The sequence below is a fragment of the Rhinopithecus roxellana genome, chromosome 13, assembly GCF_007565055.1.
Source record: "Rhinopithecus roxellana isolate Shanxi Qingling chromosome 13, ASM756505v1, whole genome shotgun sequence".
Classification (NCBI taxonomy): Eukaryota; Metazoa; Chordata; class Mammalia; order Primates; family Cercopithecidae; genus Rhinopithecus; species Rhinopithecus roxellana.
In genome coordinates, this window is record NC_044561.1 from 64588788 (window position 1) to 64608236 (window position 19449).

Sequence of the window (19449 nt, forward strand, 5' to 3'; positions counted from 1 at the left end):
AAATCAAATTAAACCATCTAAGCACATTGATTGTTTTATTCTTTCTTTGGAATTTGCAGAAAGAGAATCCACAAGCTTTTCTGGGAAGTAATGTTACGTAGTTAGCTGTTCTTCAATACTAATTCTTAATGAACATGAGTAAACCTTCGTTCCACTTACCAAGATTTTAAAAAAAATTGTATTGCAACATTTTCTTTTATTCTAAGTGCAGACATAAGTAGACATTTTAGAAAAACTGAAATAGTAGTTTCTCTTCCTCTAAAGCACAATCTTAATTGTTACTACTTCTTTCTCCCACCCTTTAAATTAAAAGCATCATTTAACCACTGTGTAACATGTGCTACCTCTACTGGGTTATCTAACATTAAAGACAAAAGGGAGTCCCCCTTGGTGACAGGACAAGCCTGTGCCATTCTGGTAACCTGGGCATGTAAATGGAAAATAAGGTAGATTTCACATCACAGAGAAAATAATGTGCTTCATGAAGCTGTTTCAACTTGGAAACCTCACCAGACGTCTTCATCTCCACAGTTTATTGTGACACAGAAACACAAAGCAGAAAATATAGGTTTAAGTTTCAAGGCCCATGATAGTGTTGTCTTTTCTCCCCATCTATTGGGTGGGCCACTCATACTACATTCTTTATCTTCAACTCTCTTTCTTGACAAATGATTCTCACTTAATTCTACAAATATTGGTCCTGCCTACTCTGTTTTGTGATGCTCAGATTCTGAATAGCTTTAAAGAATGCTCCTTTTCTTTCATTTTAGGATGTAGTTTATTAGTGAATTTATCACTTATGTTATGTCATTTTCAGGAAGTTATTTATCTCCGCTGATTTATAGACATGAACTGAGCACACACACACATATATATGTATGTACACACACATATATAATATATATACACATAAACATACATAGTCTAACACAAATGACTTCCTACTTGGTCATCTTAATTGAAATGATATATGCTTATTCATTTAATTTAATAAAAATTGAAAAGCACCTACTATGCTTGGGGAGATTTTAGAATTTTGAATTGCTAGAGATTCCATACTGAAGAAAGTAATACATTGTTTGTCTTCATGGAATTTACATTTGGGGGGGAAGATATATTTATAGATGCATTGATAGATAAAAATATCAATTTATATTCATTAATATATAATGTTTAATATATCCAAATTTCTAATTTTAAAACAGTTAATGATATAAAGTATGAAGAAAAATGAAGCAGAGCAAGATGCTGTGTAAATGGTGGTGGGAGTGGGGACTAATTTTGTAAAGAGGAGTCAGCAGGAGTCTGTGAGGAGGTGATGTTTAAGCAGAGCCCCGAATGAAGTGAGGGCGTGATCACATAAATACCTAGGGAAACCTAGCCTTGGCAGAGGTCAGTATGAAGGGCATCCTGGCTGGAATGTCATGATCAGAGAGAGGAATTCAATGAAGTAAGAATAGACAAATAGCCAAGCCTGTGTCCCATGGGGCCTTACTGACTATGGAGAAGACTTTGCATTTTATTCTTAATGTTATGGAATGTTATTGAAAGTCTCATAAGTAATTCTAGAAAGGAGTATAGGAGAGGTCATTTTCAAGTACTGACATTATTAAAAGAGGTCATTTTGAGTAGGGAAGAACCTTTCTCAAATTCTCCTTTACCACGTGAAGCACAATTCTGGGGTTATAAAAGTAAGTTACCTTCTGCCATATGTTTAGTAAAGATGAAGAATCCTTAGTGCACTGTATCACTCTATATACATTTTCCTTCTTCTTCTGTATTAAACAAATGATTTTGTGCTATTTTTGAAATTCTTATCTTTACTAGATCTCAAAATATTAAAATTTGATTTTCCCCTGTATTATTCTTGAATTAGTCCTTAGAATATAAGGTGATGTTTATAGTTGGGGTCTGTTTGTTTTTGTTTGTTTCTTCCTCTCGTGATGGTGTTTTTATTCTTAAAACACAGAGGTCTACAATGACAATAATTCAGCATCCTATGAATGTTCTTTTTGAATTTTTAAACAGTATGATGAAGGTAAGTTATGACTTACCATGCCTAGGATTTCTAGTTACATATTGTGGAAATTCATTGATCTAACTTTGTAGAAATTTGACCACCTCCCCTTTTCTAAATATATATACACATATACAGAGAAATCATACTTTTCCTATACTAATTACAGAACTATAGAGTGATGTTAATTTTTTCATGCATTAAACAACTAAAGCCTACAGTATGCCAAGGCACTGTTCAAGGAAGTGAGAATATAATAACAAAAAAATTCTTCTCTAATTCGTATTAAATTGCATGTATGGAATGTGTATGTTTGTGTATACCCACTGGAATTTTGTTTTATTCTGCCAACTGATCTAATTAGAAAAACTCAGTCAATATATTTGAATCCCACATTCCAGCAGCTATTTTCTCCATTTGCTTTTATTACTGTTTGTGGTGAGCTTGATATATAATTTTAAGGTGTTAACATCCCTAACTTATGTATGGGTACAGCTCATAAATATGAACCCATGTCATGCAACTCATATATGACTGTGTTCAAAATAATGTGTATTAGACGTTAAAACTATTTTAAATAACTTTCCTACATTTGTCGGTTTCAGCATTAGTTAATCTCATTAATACTAAACTTTGTGATCCTAGGTTAAAAAACATATTCAAGATAGCTTCAGAATGTTTGGTATACAAATAGGTCTGGCTAAATATAAGTGTTAGCTTTCTCAAGCATCTAAATGCTGGCAGGCTTTTAAAAAACCAGGGCTTTAAGGAGAAAACACCTGCTCTGTGGTTTTGTAGCACATATGAAGTATTCAAATTTTTTAATACATAGAAGAAGAAATATATAACAGAAACAGGTTGCACTTGTCTTTCTCATTAAGCAGGTGGTTAGTACCATTATTTGCATTTTCATAGCCTTAATATATGTTTTCCTTCTCTAGATACAAAGGGAAATTATCACAAATTTGCCTAAGGATAGCAATTAGGACTACTAATTTATTCTTCTTTGCATTTTATTAAGCTTTACCAAATACAAATGCATTTCACAAGGGAAGATTATACGTGTTTTTACATCTACCATTATAAATTTATATGCCAAATAAGATCACATGGTTTCTTCCCCAAATTCTAACATATTCTTCCATTCAGAGTCCTTTTAAAAGGGAACCTATTGGCAAAAGAAAAATTGTTTCATTTGTTCTGTTTGATGATTCAATACAGCAAGGATATCCCAAATCAAAAGTTATTGGAATAATATGATTTCATTATTTTTACATTTATACCTACAATTATTTGTATTCACTGAAACTTTAATTTAGAAATATTCATTTTTTGAGCTCTAAAATTCAAGGTTCAAGTGATTTCTTTTTCTTTTTAATTTAGGAGGAGATCCAATAGAGTCATTCAAATAAGCATCTTCAGGTTCTATGACATGCTCATAAGAAAATAAATTATTCATAGAAATGTTTATTCATAGAATTACTGTCCGCATAATTTAACTTCTCCAGAAAACATGTTTTAAAATGCTATATATCAGAATAACATGTAATCTTTCAAAATAGCATTAGAAAAATATAATGCAATATTTTCCTAAAATATTTGAATTATTCTTTCGGAATACAATTCTTGTCACAAATATTTAGTGATGTGAAAATCTTGGCAAACCACTCATATTAATTCATTTAAGATATTTGAATAAATAATTTGGAAATGAAAAATTTTTATTAAGCAACAACAAAGGACAGAAAGAAACATAAATATTTCCAAATATCTTCAAAGATTAGTAGGTTTTTATGGCTGAAATTTCATTGAAAACTAACAAGCGATTTATTAGAGTTAATGGAGATATCTGGGTTAACTATAGAGAAGAATGACTTAGCAAAGACAAATTTTAAATATTATTATGAGTTTCTTCCAAATATTATATTAAAACTTCTTTGAAAATAATAGAAAAAATGTTAAGAAGAAAAAAAAACCTGGCTAATGTTGCAATTCGTGCGTTGATCTCAAATCTTGTTCACATTCTAACAAGGCCTCTGGGCTTTCTGTGTGATTTGGTATGTATGTTCCATAGTAGAGAATATAAATGATATAGCACGAACAGTTCATTCTTCAGTATTAGCAAATTTGACTGGAAATGTTGAATGGAATATATGAAATAAATGGATTGATTTCATAGACAGAATATGCTGGCCAGAGCGTACAATAGTAACAAGTGACTGGGACATGCATCTTTCCTACAAGAGGCCTAAGAATCAAATCTCTAATTAACCAGAGAATCTGATTGACTTTATTCTGAATCTCTCTTCTCTGTATTTTTAGTGGGATTATAATGTGCTTCTGTGAACTATAAGGAAAATGCTGAATTGTATCCATTTTATAGTGCTAGCAATTCATGAGGATAATCAGCATGGATTTACAGTTGTTAGTCTAATGAGAACTCAGAAACACATAATTAAGTAAAATATTCTGAGAAACACACTGTATCCTCTAATAGTTTAAATTAAATTTTAAAAAGATCTTACATCATATGCAAAAATCAACTCAAAATAGATTAAAGACTTAAAGGTAAAACCTGAGCCCATAAATCTACTAGAAGAAAATTTCTGTAGAAATTTTCTACAGAAAATTTGTTTGTGTACCCTCAAAATTTATATGTTGAAACCTGGTCCTCAATGTAGTGGTATTGGAGGCAGGGCTTTGAGAGGTATTAAATCCTAAGGGCAAAATGCTCATGAGTAGGATTGGCGCCCTTCTAAAAGATAGATTCCAGGGAGTGGCCTCACTTCTCCACCTACGTGAGAGTGGAATGAGAAGATGTCTATAAGCCAAAAACCAGGCCCTCATCAGATATCAAATCTGCTTTCACCTAAACATGGACTTCTCAGGCTCTGGAACTGTGAGAAATTTCTGTTGTTTATAAGCCACTTAGTCTAAGATATTCTCTTATAATTATCTAAATGTAATAAGCCAAAAATGGGCACCAGAAAGTAGAGGTGCTGATCTAAGAAATACCTGAAAATGTAGAAGAGTGTTTAGAATTGGATGATGGGTAGAAGCTGTAAGAGTTTTGCAGTACATGCCAGAAACCGTTGGTATTGCCTCAAACAGACTATAAGGGAAATTCTTATGAGGGCCCACAAAGGAAAAAAGAGAACTACATAGAAAGTCTCAATATTCTTTGTGAATACTTAAGTAATCCTGAACAGAATTCTGTTGATACAAATATAAACAGTAAAGAACATTCTAATGAAGTCTCAGACAAAAATTATGACGCCTGTTTGACAATACAGGAAAGGGCATCATTGTTAAAAAATGGCAAAGAGGCCTGACGTGGTGGCACACGCTTGTAATCCCAGCACTTTGGGAGGCCGTGGCGGGTGGATCATGAGGTCAGGAGTTCGAGACCAGCCTGCCCAATATGGTGAAACCTCGTTTCTACTAAAAATACAAAAATTAGCTGGGCATGGTGGCAGCTTGCTGTTGGTCTGCACCTGTAATCCCAGCTACTCAGGAGGCTGAGGCAGGATAATTGCTTGAACCCAGGAGACAGAGGTTGCAGGCAACCAAGATCATGCCACTGCACTCCAGCCTGGGGGACAGAGGAAGACTCCTTCTCAAGGAAAAAAAAAAAAAGTGGCGAAGAACTCAGCTGCACTATGTTAGTATCTTAGTGTTTTTTTAAGCTAGAACTCTTGTGTGATGGAATCAGATATTTGCCTGGAAATTTCTAAACAACGTGTTGAAGAAGCAGTCTGACTTTTCCTGACTGCTTATGTTAAAGGACTAGAGAAATAAATGATTTAAAGATAGAATTATAAATCAAAAGGGATGCAGAACTTAAAGGTTTGGAAAATTTTTACCCTATCCATTCTGTAACAAATGAGAAAAACTTGGAAAGAACATCAAGGATTTGGCCAGGAGGACATTTGATATAGAGATTGATTAGCATGGATCAGCCATCTCAGTCGAAGCTAGGAGTTATTTTTCCAGACAACGGAGGAATGTCCATGAAGCAGATACAAAGATAATCAGAACTGCCACTCCCATCACAGGATCAGTGTTCAAGTGCCTAGGGGGCAGGAAGTTTCAAAGGAAGGTTTGAAGGTGCCTGCAGGATCTTCTAGTGCCATCTCACTTCGTGGACTCTGCTCCTGTTACGCCAGCACTGCCTCTCATTGTCCCAGGTGTGGCCCCATTGGGGCCTGGTCTTGTGTAGGACGTGGTGGGTGCCCCTTCAGAGATCATAGGCAGCAAATTTTGGTCATGTTCCTGTGGAACTATCTCCACCAGGGCACAATGTGCCCAGGCCCTGGGAGCGTGGCTGCCTCCACGTGGATTTCAGGGGGAAGGGCTTCTTAGCAGAGCTGCAGGCTCAAGTCCCTAGCGCTGGAGAGCCACTGGGCCTAGGCAGAGAACTGCTGCAGGAGTGGGACTCAGGCACTAAGCATGCTTGGGGACAGGGCTACTCAAAGCAATGGGAGTGGAGTCTTCTTAGCCTTGGAATTGGTGCCTTTATTAGGTAGACCCCAGAGAGCTGCTTTTCCCCTTCTGCAATGTGAGGACCAAGTGAGATATGTATAAAACAGGAAGCAGGCCCTCACCAGGCACTGAACGTGCCAGCTCCTTGACCTTGGACTTCCCAACCTCCAGAACTGCGACAAATAAAATTATGTTGTTTATAAGCCTCCTAGTGTATGGTATTCTGTTTTAGCAGCCAGAATGAACTAAGACAGAAATATAGGGAAAAAGTTTCTTGCTGTTGGTCTGCACAATGATTATTTTGCATATGACACCCAAAGCATAGGCAACAAAAGCAAAAACAAACAAGTGGGATTACATCAAGATGAAAAGCTTCCGCACATAAAAGGCAACAACCAACAGAGTGAAAGGAAACCTATAAAATTGGAGATCATATTTGTCAGCCATATACCTGATAAGGGGTGAATCTCCACAAATGTATGAAAAATTCATACAACTCACTAGCAAGAAACCAAATAACCCAATTAAAAGATAAGCAAATGATCAGAATAGCTCTTTCCCAAAAGGAGACATACACATGGCCAATAGGTATATGAAGGGGTGCTCAATATCACTAATCATCAGAGAAATGAAATGAAACCACATTGAGATATCAACTCACACCTGTTGGCATGGCTTTTTTACAAAGAGAGAAAAGTTAAGTGTTGGCAAGCATGTAGAGAAAAGGGAACACTTGTACACTGTTATGGAAAATGGTATGAAATTTCGTAATTCAGCAATCCCATTTCTGAGTATATATTCTCAAGTGAAATGTGTACGTCTATGTTCTTTGTAGCATTAGTCACAAGAGCCAAGATATGGAAACAACCTTAATGTCTATCTGTGAATGAATGGTTAAAGAAAATATGGTGTGTGTGTGTGTGTGTATATAAAATATATATTGTAATATATTATTACACATATAATATTCCGATGTGTGTACATATGTATATAGAATATTGTTTATATATAGAATATATATAATATTGTTAATATATTAGAATATAGTACATTGTTATATATTATTTATACATGTATATACATTTATATACATTATATATACACATATGTATATAGACATATTATTCAGCCTTTAAATAAGAATTACTGCATGATCTCACTTATATGTGGAATTTAAAAAATCATACTCATAGAAGCAATGAGTAAAATGGTGTTTGCCAGAAGGGAGAGATGAGGGAAATGAAGAAATGTTGGTCAAGGGATACAAAATTTCAGTTATGCAAGATGAATGCATTCTAGAGATATAATGTACCACATTGTGACTATAATTAACCATGCCATATTAATGATACATATGGATATGTGCTAAGTTAACAAGAAATGTAACTATAGTTAACAATACTTATTGAAATGTACTAAGAGGCTACATAATAAGTGTACACATACAAACATATAAAAAAACTGGTAAATATGAGAATTGATAGATATGTTTAATTAGCTTGAATTTGTGGTGATTATTTCAGAATGTATGCGTGTATTAAAACATCAAGTTAAACCCTTTAAATATATACAATTTTTATCGTTAAATTATCTCTCAATAAAGCTGGGAGAAAAGCATATACAGTATTATCATTTTTCTTATTTATCATTTTTATTTTTCTTTGTATTTAATGTTTTATTGGGAGATAATATATTTTCCTTATAATTCATGTTTATGAGGATTTTCATTTACTACAAAGTGCTCTCTGTACTCTAGTTTTATATTAATAGGTCAATATAAAGCTATGGGTTATGCAAAGCTTTAGCTTAAGATAGAATCATGTTCAAATCCAAACTCTAATGTTTAGTGGCTAGTTTATCTTTCTGAGCCTCCCTTTGCTGGTCTAGGAAATGGAGAATGTAACCAAACTCTGTTAGTTCCGGTATTAAATGAAACAGGATCAGATAGGACTTGAATAATAGATTTTTCCCTAAAACAAATTTTACTTGGACAAGTAAACTTTGTTTTCCATGTTCAGCAACAAGAGTAGAGTACATTTGTAATAAAAGGTAACTACTATAGATTTAACAAGTGCCCTCATTGGGTCAATTTCTTTAAAAGTGGTTCATTTGGTATAATTTTTTAAAATGTAAATTCAGGAACTAACTACTGAATTATTATTTTACATTTAAAATGTGTAGGTTAGATGAGGGCTGAGGATAGTATTTATGGTATGTGATATGTGTCCTCACAAGATCCTTATAATAAAAAGATTCTCATAATAGCCAAATACAACAATGAGGGCATGATCAATAACTGAGGAAAATTATATAGAGATATTTTTAGGACGTTAAATAGCTAAAATGGAGGTTAGAGTTTCTGTCAGCACCAAAGAGAGAGGAGCATTTAATTACAAAACCTTAACTCATCGCAGTTCACCTGCTAAAAAAAAAAATTAAGAAGTTTGTGGCAGAAAAAGAATTCGGCAATGTGAACATTTTGGGAAGTTAGCAATTTTGTGAGTGAAAAACAATTTTCTGGTTATCTGCCATCATCAAGATATTTTATGAATATTTTATAAAAACCTATGAATTTAGACTATAGAAGGAAATGTTTAGTAATTAGACATTTATGATATTTTACATACTTAATGGACCTTGAAAAAACATCAATTGAATTTTTCTTGAATAAATAATTTTACATATACTAAGAAGTATTATATTTGAAATGAAAATAGTATAAATTGTTTATGAAACATATATTTTGTTAAATGAAACTTATGTTTTAAATTAATGTTTTCATATAAGGGAAAGTTTTTCAGTTTAAATAGGAAGCCATCTGATTTTAAGGGTAATATGTACTTCCTGTATAAAATCTCACAGCAGTTAAATTCCAATTGTTAAATTGTTTATTTTTATGTATAACTTATACTCACGATGGAAAATAACATAGGCAGTACAATAAATATATAATAAAAATTTGGATGTGCGAACTGTGATCTTAAAATAATGCCATCAACATATTGTTTTGATAAAAGTCCTAGACAAATGATGCATCATTATTAGATTAATTTTTCTTTCCACTCTTCATCAAAATATATATCCATATAAATTTTTTTTTACCAATAATCTATCCATAAAAGTTATTTATACCAAAATATATATGCATACAGGTTATAGTATTATTCATAAAATATTTAAAGTACTGTTAAAAAAACTAAGATTATATTATTGATATTATGCAAGTAATCATAACTTCAAACACAACATAATTTGCGCAAAAATGCAAATGTAAATTTCAGAAGTAAATGAAAATATAATTGAACTGAGATGATTAACTACCTAAGCTTCTTTAGGAAACTTAAAGAATTCCATTCATTATTAATGGAATTATCTCTGAAGTCATTTTTATATGTGTAGCTGGTGTCAAAGTATTAAAATATTCTGCATGTGTATAGAAACAGTAAAAATTTACTTTTATTTTGCCAGTTGCTAACTCCTGCAGAAGTAAGTCAGATAATTCTCTCAAAAATAGCCCTGATTTGGCTTCTTTTAATTGTCTACGGAGCAAAAGCTGTCTTAATTGAGAAACTTGAGGGACTTCCCTGTGTTTTCAGACCTATCTGAGGAGATTAACACCAACTGTTATTTTGAATGATCAGTTCTACCCTTGCTAAGCTTTGTAATTTCTCATAGCTCTCTGAATTGTTGCACAGTACTTGACAATATGAACAGTTCCATTGGGGTTAGGTGAGAAAGCACTTCTACATCTGGGGAGACTGTATTTGCTTACACTGAATAGGACAAAAACCCCGTGGAGAGAGCCAGGGTTTGAGAATGGAAAAAGAACGTGAATAAATTTAGTGTTAGAATTTTCCTGAGTTTTATTAGTTACCAAATATGTATTTAGTTGATGTCATTGATGCAAGGGTTGTAAATATTCTATAGCCTCTGCTTCTCTTGACAACCAATGGGAAGGAATTGATAATACAGGATAGGAACTAAAAATTATTTTAAATTCCCTTTAATAAAGCCTGATTCTCTAATAAAAAGAGAATGAACTTTCAAATTCAAATTTTTCTCTCTACTGTGATCACTTCAAAACTGATAAAAAATGGAAAAGGATTTATATTTTTTCTGCCATCTTTTTAGTTAAACTTTTTTTAAATGTATCTTGACTTTTTTGTCTTTTTTGCCTTTATAGACAGGTGATAACGTGTTATTTTTCAAATTCAATTATATATAAATGATGTAGAAATATTAAATTAGTTCAAGAAACCAGATTCTATAGAGAACTCATTTCTGTTGCCATGCCAAAGAAAAATTCATGATTGTTTATAATTTCCAGAAGAACTGTGTTAAGATTTGTAAATCATGCTGTAAATATAGCTTTAAAGTACCTTAATTTATACATTTGTCCTTAAAAGCTTTTACTTGTTTGTAATCTAGATCTGCTTTCTCCTAATTCTGGAGTTTGAATTTCCAATAAATTACAAGGCAAGAGCCCATCCCACACTACAGTTTAAGGTTCTGTTGTTCTATTTGTGTATGCAGATTTAGGGAAAGAAAGTCTTACATTAACTTCATAATTTGAGGTACAAGTCTATTATTGAGTACACAGCCTTTCATTTTCCAAGTGGTAGTTTGCTTTTAGTCCCTACCTTGGGTGTTCAGAAACCCTATGTTTGGTAAAATGCCGGTAAATTACAGATGATTTGATGTATATATCTTCTCATTTAAGAAAGGCAAGTCAAATTACAGATCCAGGCTTTGCCTCCTCCAAATCTTTTCCCTCTCACTTTAATGTAGTCTCAATGTGTGGAGTTTTTCTCTTTCACACAATAATCTTCATGTTCACACAGTGTTAATAAGCCTGTAATAAGGGTTATTGTATCAAAATCTGCATTCAGAATTCAAAAACAAACTGACTGCATGTATATAAACTTTGTAAAACTTGCATCAATAGGTTTATTTTATGCGTCTTTCCTATAATTTTAAAGGTTATCTATAAAACCTCTCTTTGGCCACTTTCAGTTTGCATGTTTTAGCCCAGGACTGTAATAACAGTCTAGCCATCAGTGTGACCTCTTTGCTCCTTTCCTCTGCCAAGTGATGTGAAACTCAGTCAGTACATGGGTAAGCCTTGACTCTGAGAACAGAAACATGTGAGGAAACAGGGAAATTCCATTCTGAGTTGATACAATGTAACTAAGGAAATACTTACCTTGGCAGAGGTAGCGGGGCACACAGAGCTCCTCATAGCACCTGTGAAATGTTAAAGGAAGGGGATTGCTGACAATGCAAGCCAGAAAGAGCTTTTGCCTGAAATACTCAGATAATTCAAGTGTGATCTGCACTTGATTTTTTGTTGCTGGGGTATGTGGGGTGAGAATGGTCTTTATTGTTTAACCTCAACTTTTCTCACATGAGATTTGCCCTGGTACTTTGGTAGCTCTGTTGTTACCAATTTTTAACCCACAAGGATGAAGAAATCATATCTAGAATAATGATCTCTATGCTTATGATTTATGTAGTATTTTATTTGCAATTGAGAGTGTATGTTTACATTCTTTTGCTTCTCCTTTTGCCTTGTGTTAAGAATACGATTGAATATAAGCATTACCAGATGCCATCACCAACGCAGCCAAGTCACAAACTACCGAATGCTCTTAAAATGGTGTTGCAGCTGCACCAGAATATCACAGAAATATGGAAAGGCGTATCATATATCAAAGTTGGCTGTTTTATAAAAGGGCATTTATTCTTTGAGACTTATTCCAAAACATGTTAGACCTTTGGACAGTCAATGTGATGTTACGGCACAGTCTGTGTTCTTTTGCGCTCTTTACCCTAATGAAAGCTTGACTGGATAGCACAGGGACATACGAGCCTAGTTCACCTTTGCTTTTGTTTTTAAAAACATCTATTATCTGATTAAATTAATAAAATATTGTGATTTTTAAACTCTTGTTAAAGGAGTTCAACACCAGCCTGAGCAACATAGTGAGACCCCATCTCTATTAAAAACAAGTAAAATGCTAAATAAATGCCTTGATTGTAAACATTGAGGAAAAGAATGGAACAAAAGGTAGTATCAAAACAAATTCATGTTATGCTGACTTTCAGCAGAGGCTTTTCATCTTAAAGACAGTAAAATTCCAGTTTATTAGCATTTTAGCAACCTTTGTTAAATTTCCTCTTCTCATTCCATAATCTATATAAACAGCTCTATCTACGCACTCAGCTTCTCTTCAGTGTAACTATACACTTTTCTGGGGCTTAAATTATATACTCATTAACTACCAATTATCAAGTGAGTTTGGGTTTCCTGAAAAGCTTGCAGGTCATTACCCTGTGAGAAATCATTGCATTTAAGCCTTGGCTTCCCCATTTATCCTTGCCGCTTCTAATTGGTTGGATTTCTATGCCGATCGATCTATTCCCAAATGGCCTCCCTTAAATCTGAAGTAATGTATTATAATCTGAGGCTTCAACAAGGCGGTACACTCCAAAAAGCAAGTTCAGTTTCTTATCAGGTTGAGAAATTGAGAAATACAAAACTAAACTTTGCCAATTGGAAATTTATTTTTTTTGTTGATTTTAGAACATCTGTACAGGATTAAGTAATGTCTGATTGATATGTGTGTTGTAGCCATTAATATTTATCTGGTATTAAGTAATTTTTATATATTGTTTTACTTTTAATTTTGGACACAGTGCATTCAACAATGTATTATTTTCTTTTCTAGAATGTGATAAGTAATTCAATATAGATTAAATGATTGCAATACAAAATGCTAGGCCAGACATAGTAGCCCACTCCTGAAATCCCAGACTTTGAGAGGCTGAGGTGGGCAGTTTGCTTGAGCCCAGGAGTTCAACACCAGCCTGAGTAACACAGTGAGACCCCATCTCTATAGAAAACAAACAAAATGCTAAATAAATAGCGTGATTATAAACATTGAGGAAAACAATAGAACAAAAGGAATTATCACAACAAATTCATTAAGTATCCTCATAAAATACAAAGAATATGTTATCTAGTAAATTCTAATATAATTATTGGAAATAACATATTAATAAATTATATTACAATGTGATTGCATGTATATCGTTTCTGGTCATGGTTTATGTAAAACTATAGTTTTGCAAAGATGATCCTAATTAGCTATGATTTAATCTTTTATATCTCCTAATATTAATTGATTATGTGGCTTGGAGTCACTGTGGAAACCAAACATAGCTTCCTTTTGATTTTCATCGAGACATTGCTATATCCCCTCGCTAAGTTTCCGCTTTCTTTAGCAAAAGCAGTTAAAGAAAGTGGCAACAATAAAATTCTAGTAGCTCCATCAGGTGAATTTATGAAGATGTAATATTTTGAAATCAGTAATTGCATCCAAAATTATCAAGGGTCAAATAACAAGGGTTGACATGACCTAGATATTTCCAGTAACCTTTATTTCCCTATGCCTTTTCATATTCTTCTTCCTTAGTGTCTTATTGAATCCAGGTCTGGTAGAGTTGTAAATGAGAAGAAACTCAGAGTGAAAATACAAGTTATGAGTATGCTTCAAGCTAGAATTAAAACAATTTGATTTGATTTGAAATTGTAGAATAAACTATTTTTGCTGTAGTTTCAACTTTGTCACACTTGTTTGACATAAGTAAATCACCTCACATTGGAAGCCAATCTACATATTAAATGCCATGATTCTATTAAATACTATAGAAATAATCTGTAGAGTACTTCTACCTGAGACACATACAGAATGTATGTATTTTAACATCATTAGCATCATTCTTGGTTTTTGAATATTAAAAAGATTTAACTTTCTACTTTGTGAATGTATCACACATGAAATGGGTAATTTTCTTTGAAAGTGCATAGGTTAGAAAGCTCAAATAGAGGTGAAAAAGAGAACTATTCACAAATCATTTTCTTCTTATATGACTTATCTATTTTTTAGGTATTTCATGGAAAGATTGCAGTAAAATTATTCACTCAGAATTGTAATAGTTTGATTCATTTTTCTTATTAAAATTTGTCAAATTATAAATATATATATATATTTTTTCTTCTTCTAGCAATGGTTGTTTTGAGCAACCTGGAACCAAATACAACTTATGAAATCAGGGTTGCAGCTGTAAATGGAAAGGGACAAGGAGACTACAGTAAAATCGAAATCTTCCAAACGTTACCAGTCCGTAAGTAATCATCTCTATTTTTTATTTTCTTTTGTCATTTTCTTTACTTGCAAATGTAATAGGTTTTAAAATGTAGGGAGATGTGTCAACACTTTTGGGACATGAATTGTGTCTTTGGTGAAGTGGTTTTTGAAGACAGTGACATCTCAGATTTATTAATATAAAAATCACTTTGCTTTAGAGCGAGGCAAAAAAAAGAGTGCACTAGAATACACAGAGCAAAAATTGTTCCCGGGAAATTGTCCTCCTTGCAAAAGTGATTAATTGGATTGTAGTCTTCTGACTATATTCTGGGAGAAAGAAAAAAAAGTCTAGGTAACATGTTCAATATTTTGTTCTTTTGTGGAGGCCTGACTATTGACCTTGTTCCACAAATTATATGAGCTTTAAGTGTCAAAAAATGAATCATTATGTTAATTCATTACAACAGTGACTTCAGGAGAAGACTTGTTCTGGTAACTATCATGTTTTGAGGAATTGTAAGTTAATTGAGTTTACATAAAGTGAAGATTAAATTTTAAAAGACTTAACATTTCCTTTATGTTAAATAAATTACTTTAAATGTGAGAAAACATAATAAATACGACCGAACCACTGTTATAAAAATCTATGCATAACACTGCCTGACATATATATGTGTGTGTGTGTGTGTATGTATATGTGTGTATATGTATGTATATATGCACACACGCATATAAAGACAGTCAAAATGGCCACAATATATTATCTTACAGAGTATCTCTCTGTTGGTAATCATAAAATCTGTCTGGTAAGTTTCTTTTCTCCATGCCCAATGCTAGTGGTTAAGATAACCTGCCCGATAGGGTGTCTTGCACCTGTAATCCGAGCATTTTGGAAGGCTGAGGCAGGCAGATCACTTGAACCAAGAAGCTCAAGACCAGCCTGGGCAACACAGTAAAACCCTGTCTCTACAAAAAATAATTAAAAAAAAAATCAGTTGGGTGTGGTGGTATACACTTGTAGTCCCAGCTACTTGGGAGGCTGAGGTGAGAGGTGAGAAGATCACCCGAGTCTGGGGAGATCAAGGCTGAAATGAGCCATGATCACACTATGAAACTCCAGCCTGGGCGACAGAGTGAGACCCTGCCTCAGAAAAAGAATAAAGAAAATAAGAAAAGAAAAAAGAAATGACAATATCCTGCTGAGAAGAAATAACAGGTCATTCTGGTTTAGAGATATGAAATCCTTTTCGGTCCATGGTCTTTATTTTTCTTGGCCCTTCACATAGAAAATTATTGCACTTTGGTAGATATCTGTTCTATTCAAAACAATGTAAGCATCATTGTTATATGGCTATCTCTATGTTGAGGAATAATATCAAAGGCAAGTATATGAATGAACCTGGAAGAAAATGAAATATTGAAACACAGGTCTGTAAAACTGGATACTGCAAATTTTATTCAAATTTGCACCCAGGAAGGAAAATGCTTATTAAAGCAGGTTAACTAATTGCAAGTCAGTATCTTTACTGGTAGGTATATATTCCATACAGATTGATGTGTTAATGTGTTGTTATTAATAAATGCTTACAAAACATTTATAAACTAAATTTATATTAAGAAAATAAAAATGATTTAATACTATTAATAATAAGAGAAATAAAGTTTTACATTTGTGCAATGTTGTACTTTTCTCAGAGTATTTGCATATCAGTGAAAATAGTATATTTGGTCCTGAGGCCACAGTTTTGGCATGACACTTCTAGATTTATAATGTTGCTGCTTCTTGGATAGGGGAAAATGAGGATCAGAAATTATATCACAAAAGGGCAATACAAATGATAAATCCAGGATAACACCATATATTTTGATTACATTACTGTTCTTTTTATTAAAATATAGTTTCTCTAGGTATCTGAAATGTGTGCAAATGAAGAAATGTTGTATTGCATATCTAGGTGAACCAAGTCCTCCATCCATACATGGACAGCCAAGCAGTGGAAAGAGCTTTAAACTCAGCATCACCAAACAGGACGATGGAGGGGCCCCTATTTTGGAATACATTGTGAAATATAGGAGTGTAAGTACCTTGTTTATTATCATGTCATACTAGGTTTTTTCAAATTAAATTGAGTTGCACTGAATTTATAAACATATCAGGAGAGAATGTGTGTTTAGTAATTGTGATAATAAGAGCTAATCTTCCTTCCATTCCTGATAGTCATCATTGTGATTTTTTAAAATCTAAGCATGGATCGTCAAAATATTCTCATGGTTTTCATCTTGTGATTTTTAGGTGTGAAATGGGACTGGTAAACTTTTCAGAAATGAGATACTATTTCCCCTGTTTTGCTGACAAGCTTCTCATTTTATCTGATATTAGTAACTTCAGGCTAAGTCCCCTGTCAATCATATGTTAGGTAGTATTAATAGAAAAATCACACCTCAAAATAAATTAATCAAATAATTTGACTTATTTAGCCATAACGTTTAACAAAGAACGGCCACCATGAACTTGAGGAAGAGGGAATCGTTTTCTTCAAGTTTAATTAGCGCTATCTAATAAGGAAGTTTGGAGAGCTAAAAGCTGCACACAGATTTTTGATAGCGGTTGGAGGTAAACAATGTTCACTAGTTGCAGAGTCATAGAGTGGCACTGTGGGCACTGCCTTTTTGCCTTCAGTAAAGATGATTTCAAAGGTCACTGAAAATAATTTCTTCAGAATTGTTTTCCATACGTACCTTGGAGTATTGGTGTCTACTGTAAAATATGTTAAAAATGAAACATGATTTTAAGTTAAATTTTCTAAGATTCATACAACATGCATTTTATGCTTATGTTGACTGAATCCATGTTAGCGCTATCCAAATTAATTATATTTTACCAGATTGTGTTTAAAATAATTGCTCCATAGTAGTGTGTGGGTTAATTTTTAATATTTTCTCACAAATCCCCAATTATCTAAATTATAATATTGCTGCTTCTAAATTCAAACATCTACATTCTGAGGGGTAATACAAAATAAAATTTGATTTTGAATGGTATATTTTAATAATTAATTTTAGATATCAAATCATTTTTTAAAATTTTAAAAATTAATACTCCTTTCGGAGGACAAGTGTTTGTCCCAGCTTTCATACTCAAGTGAGGTCTCTTGGCCATTCTCGTTTGCACATTTGTAAACTCGGTAGAAGGAAGATCATTTTTTCTAGGGACGTAGGCTTGGCCAGAATTCATGAATTGGACTGGTAGAACAACAGGCTTTCCGTGCAGATTGTTGCTCACAGTTCTAGGATGAAAAAATTTATTGTGCAAAATACTGGGGATAGTAACAGTTTGTAAGGAATTCTAATAAATCCCACAGTGGACTCTGAAATGCAATGACTAGTCGTGAAACAACGTGTTGTATATTTTTAATTGTACTGTATTGTTGTTAGTGGCCCCAGTCATTGATGTAAACAAAAATATTTATTGAGTAGCACTACATCTATTTAGAGCAAAGTAGAGTCACAAAATGGAAATAATGACATTTTAGACAGCCATATATTTATGTATACATATACATAGTTTAAAACATAAATTACTATTTTAAAAATCTGACTTCAAATTCATATTGATTTCTTTAAATGTGGATTAGAATTAATATTTTTGAGAAGTTATGTGTGAAACACAGATGGATAGAAATAAGATTTGAAGCACAATGAGATTAGTAAGATCGAAGGGACTCAAGTTCATATAATGGTACTCAATAAATTTTACCTTTGCATATAGTTGGTAAGTTATAGTTGATATGGCTTAGTCATAAAGTTTAAACAAGAACAAATTTTGTCTCCAGTAAACTTATACCTTCCGTTTTCTCTCCTTTCTCTTTCTCCTCCCAACCTAATGGTAAATGTGCCTGGTTTCTCCCATTTACCCAATGTCTGCGCTTACCACTCTGATAAAAGTATGTCCTTTTCCCTCCTCTTGTTTCTAATTTCCAACCCTTTCTAACTCCAGAAGTACTAGAGGATCTGTTGTTCATAACGCATTGGAAATGATTGATTGTATTCGTTCATACATAAATGTCTGATCAATTACTAAGTTATCCATCTTAGAACTACTATCATTTTAACAGGGGACATTATTTTAATAGTAGAAATTTAGGCACCTATGGCAAATTTTGTAAAAGGAGTGGTTCCATATCCTTTGTATTACAAGATAGACATTGCTCACTCTTGGATATTTTGTATTTTGTAATTAACCAAATATAAAGTGATACTTTTTCACATTTTTTCAAGGACAACATTGAAAAATTTGGGTGGCTTGTATTCAAATAAAATGAGAAGCTTTTCAGCAAAACAGGAAAACTAGAGAATTTGAGTGACTTGGTGGGGAGAGGGGACAGACATCAGAATGTAATTCATAACAGTCTAAACATGGATGGCAACAGTACTGGACAAGAGGCAACCCCTCTACCACTGTCTCATCTCACATCAACTGCCCAGCTCCTATGCCTTCAGAGAGAGCCATCCTGGCACAGTTTCTCTTGACTGTATCACTTGATAGTATGCTTTCTAGTTTCATCCATTAAAATATCTATATATCCCTATTTTGTTGTTGCCTCTTCTCTTCTCCACCTCTTCCATCCTGTCAACATCATGCCCTGAGGATCCAATTGAAGATACCATGATTGAATAAAAAGTGAAATAACTACTTCAAAAAGTTCTTGATCATCTGTTCTTTTCATATGATATCTATTAGGTTCTCAAACTACGTGAACTCTACAGTGGAGTAAAGTGCAACTGAATAACTTGAAAAAT

At 33.2% G+C, this 19449-nt stretch overlaps 1 protein-coding gene across 6 annotated transcripts in view; it reads left to right on the plus strand.

The window, feature by feature from the left end:
• The window catches only part of NCAM2 (neural cell adhesion molecule 2), a 570822-nt gene that overhangs the window by 479113 nt on the left and 72260 nt on the right, over window positions 1-19449 (plus strand). For all 6 annotated transcript variants that reach the window (XM_030915246.1, XM_030915247.1, XM_030915248.1 and 3 more), the window contains 2 exons: window positions 14567-14686; window positions 16605-16726. In XM_030915246.1, the coding sequence (XP_030771106.1) occupies window positions 14567-14686; window positions 16605-16726 (242 nt within the window). The remainder of the gene's footprint in view (window positions 1-14566; window positions 14687-16604; window positions 16727-19449) is intronic.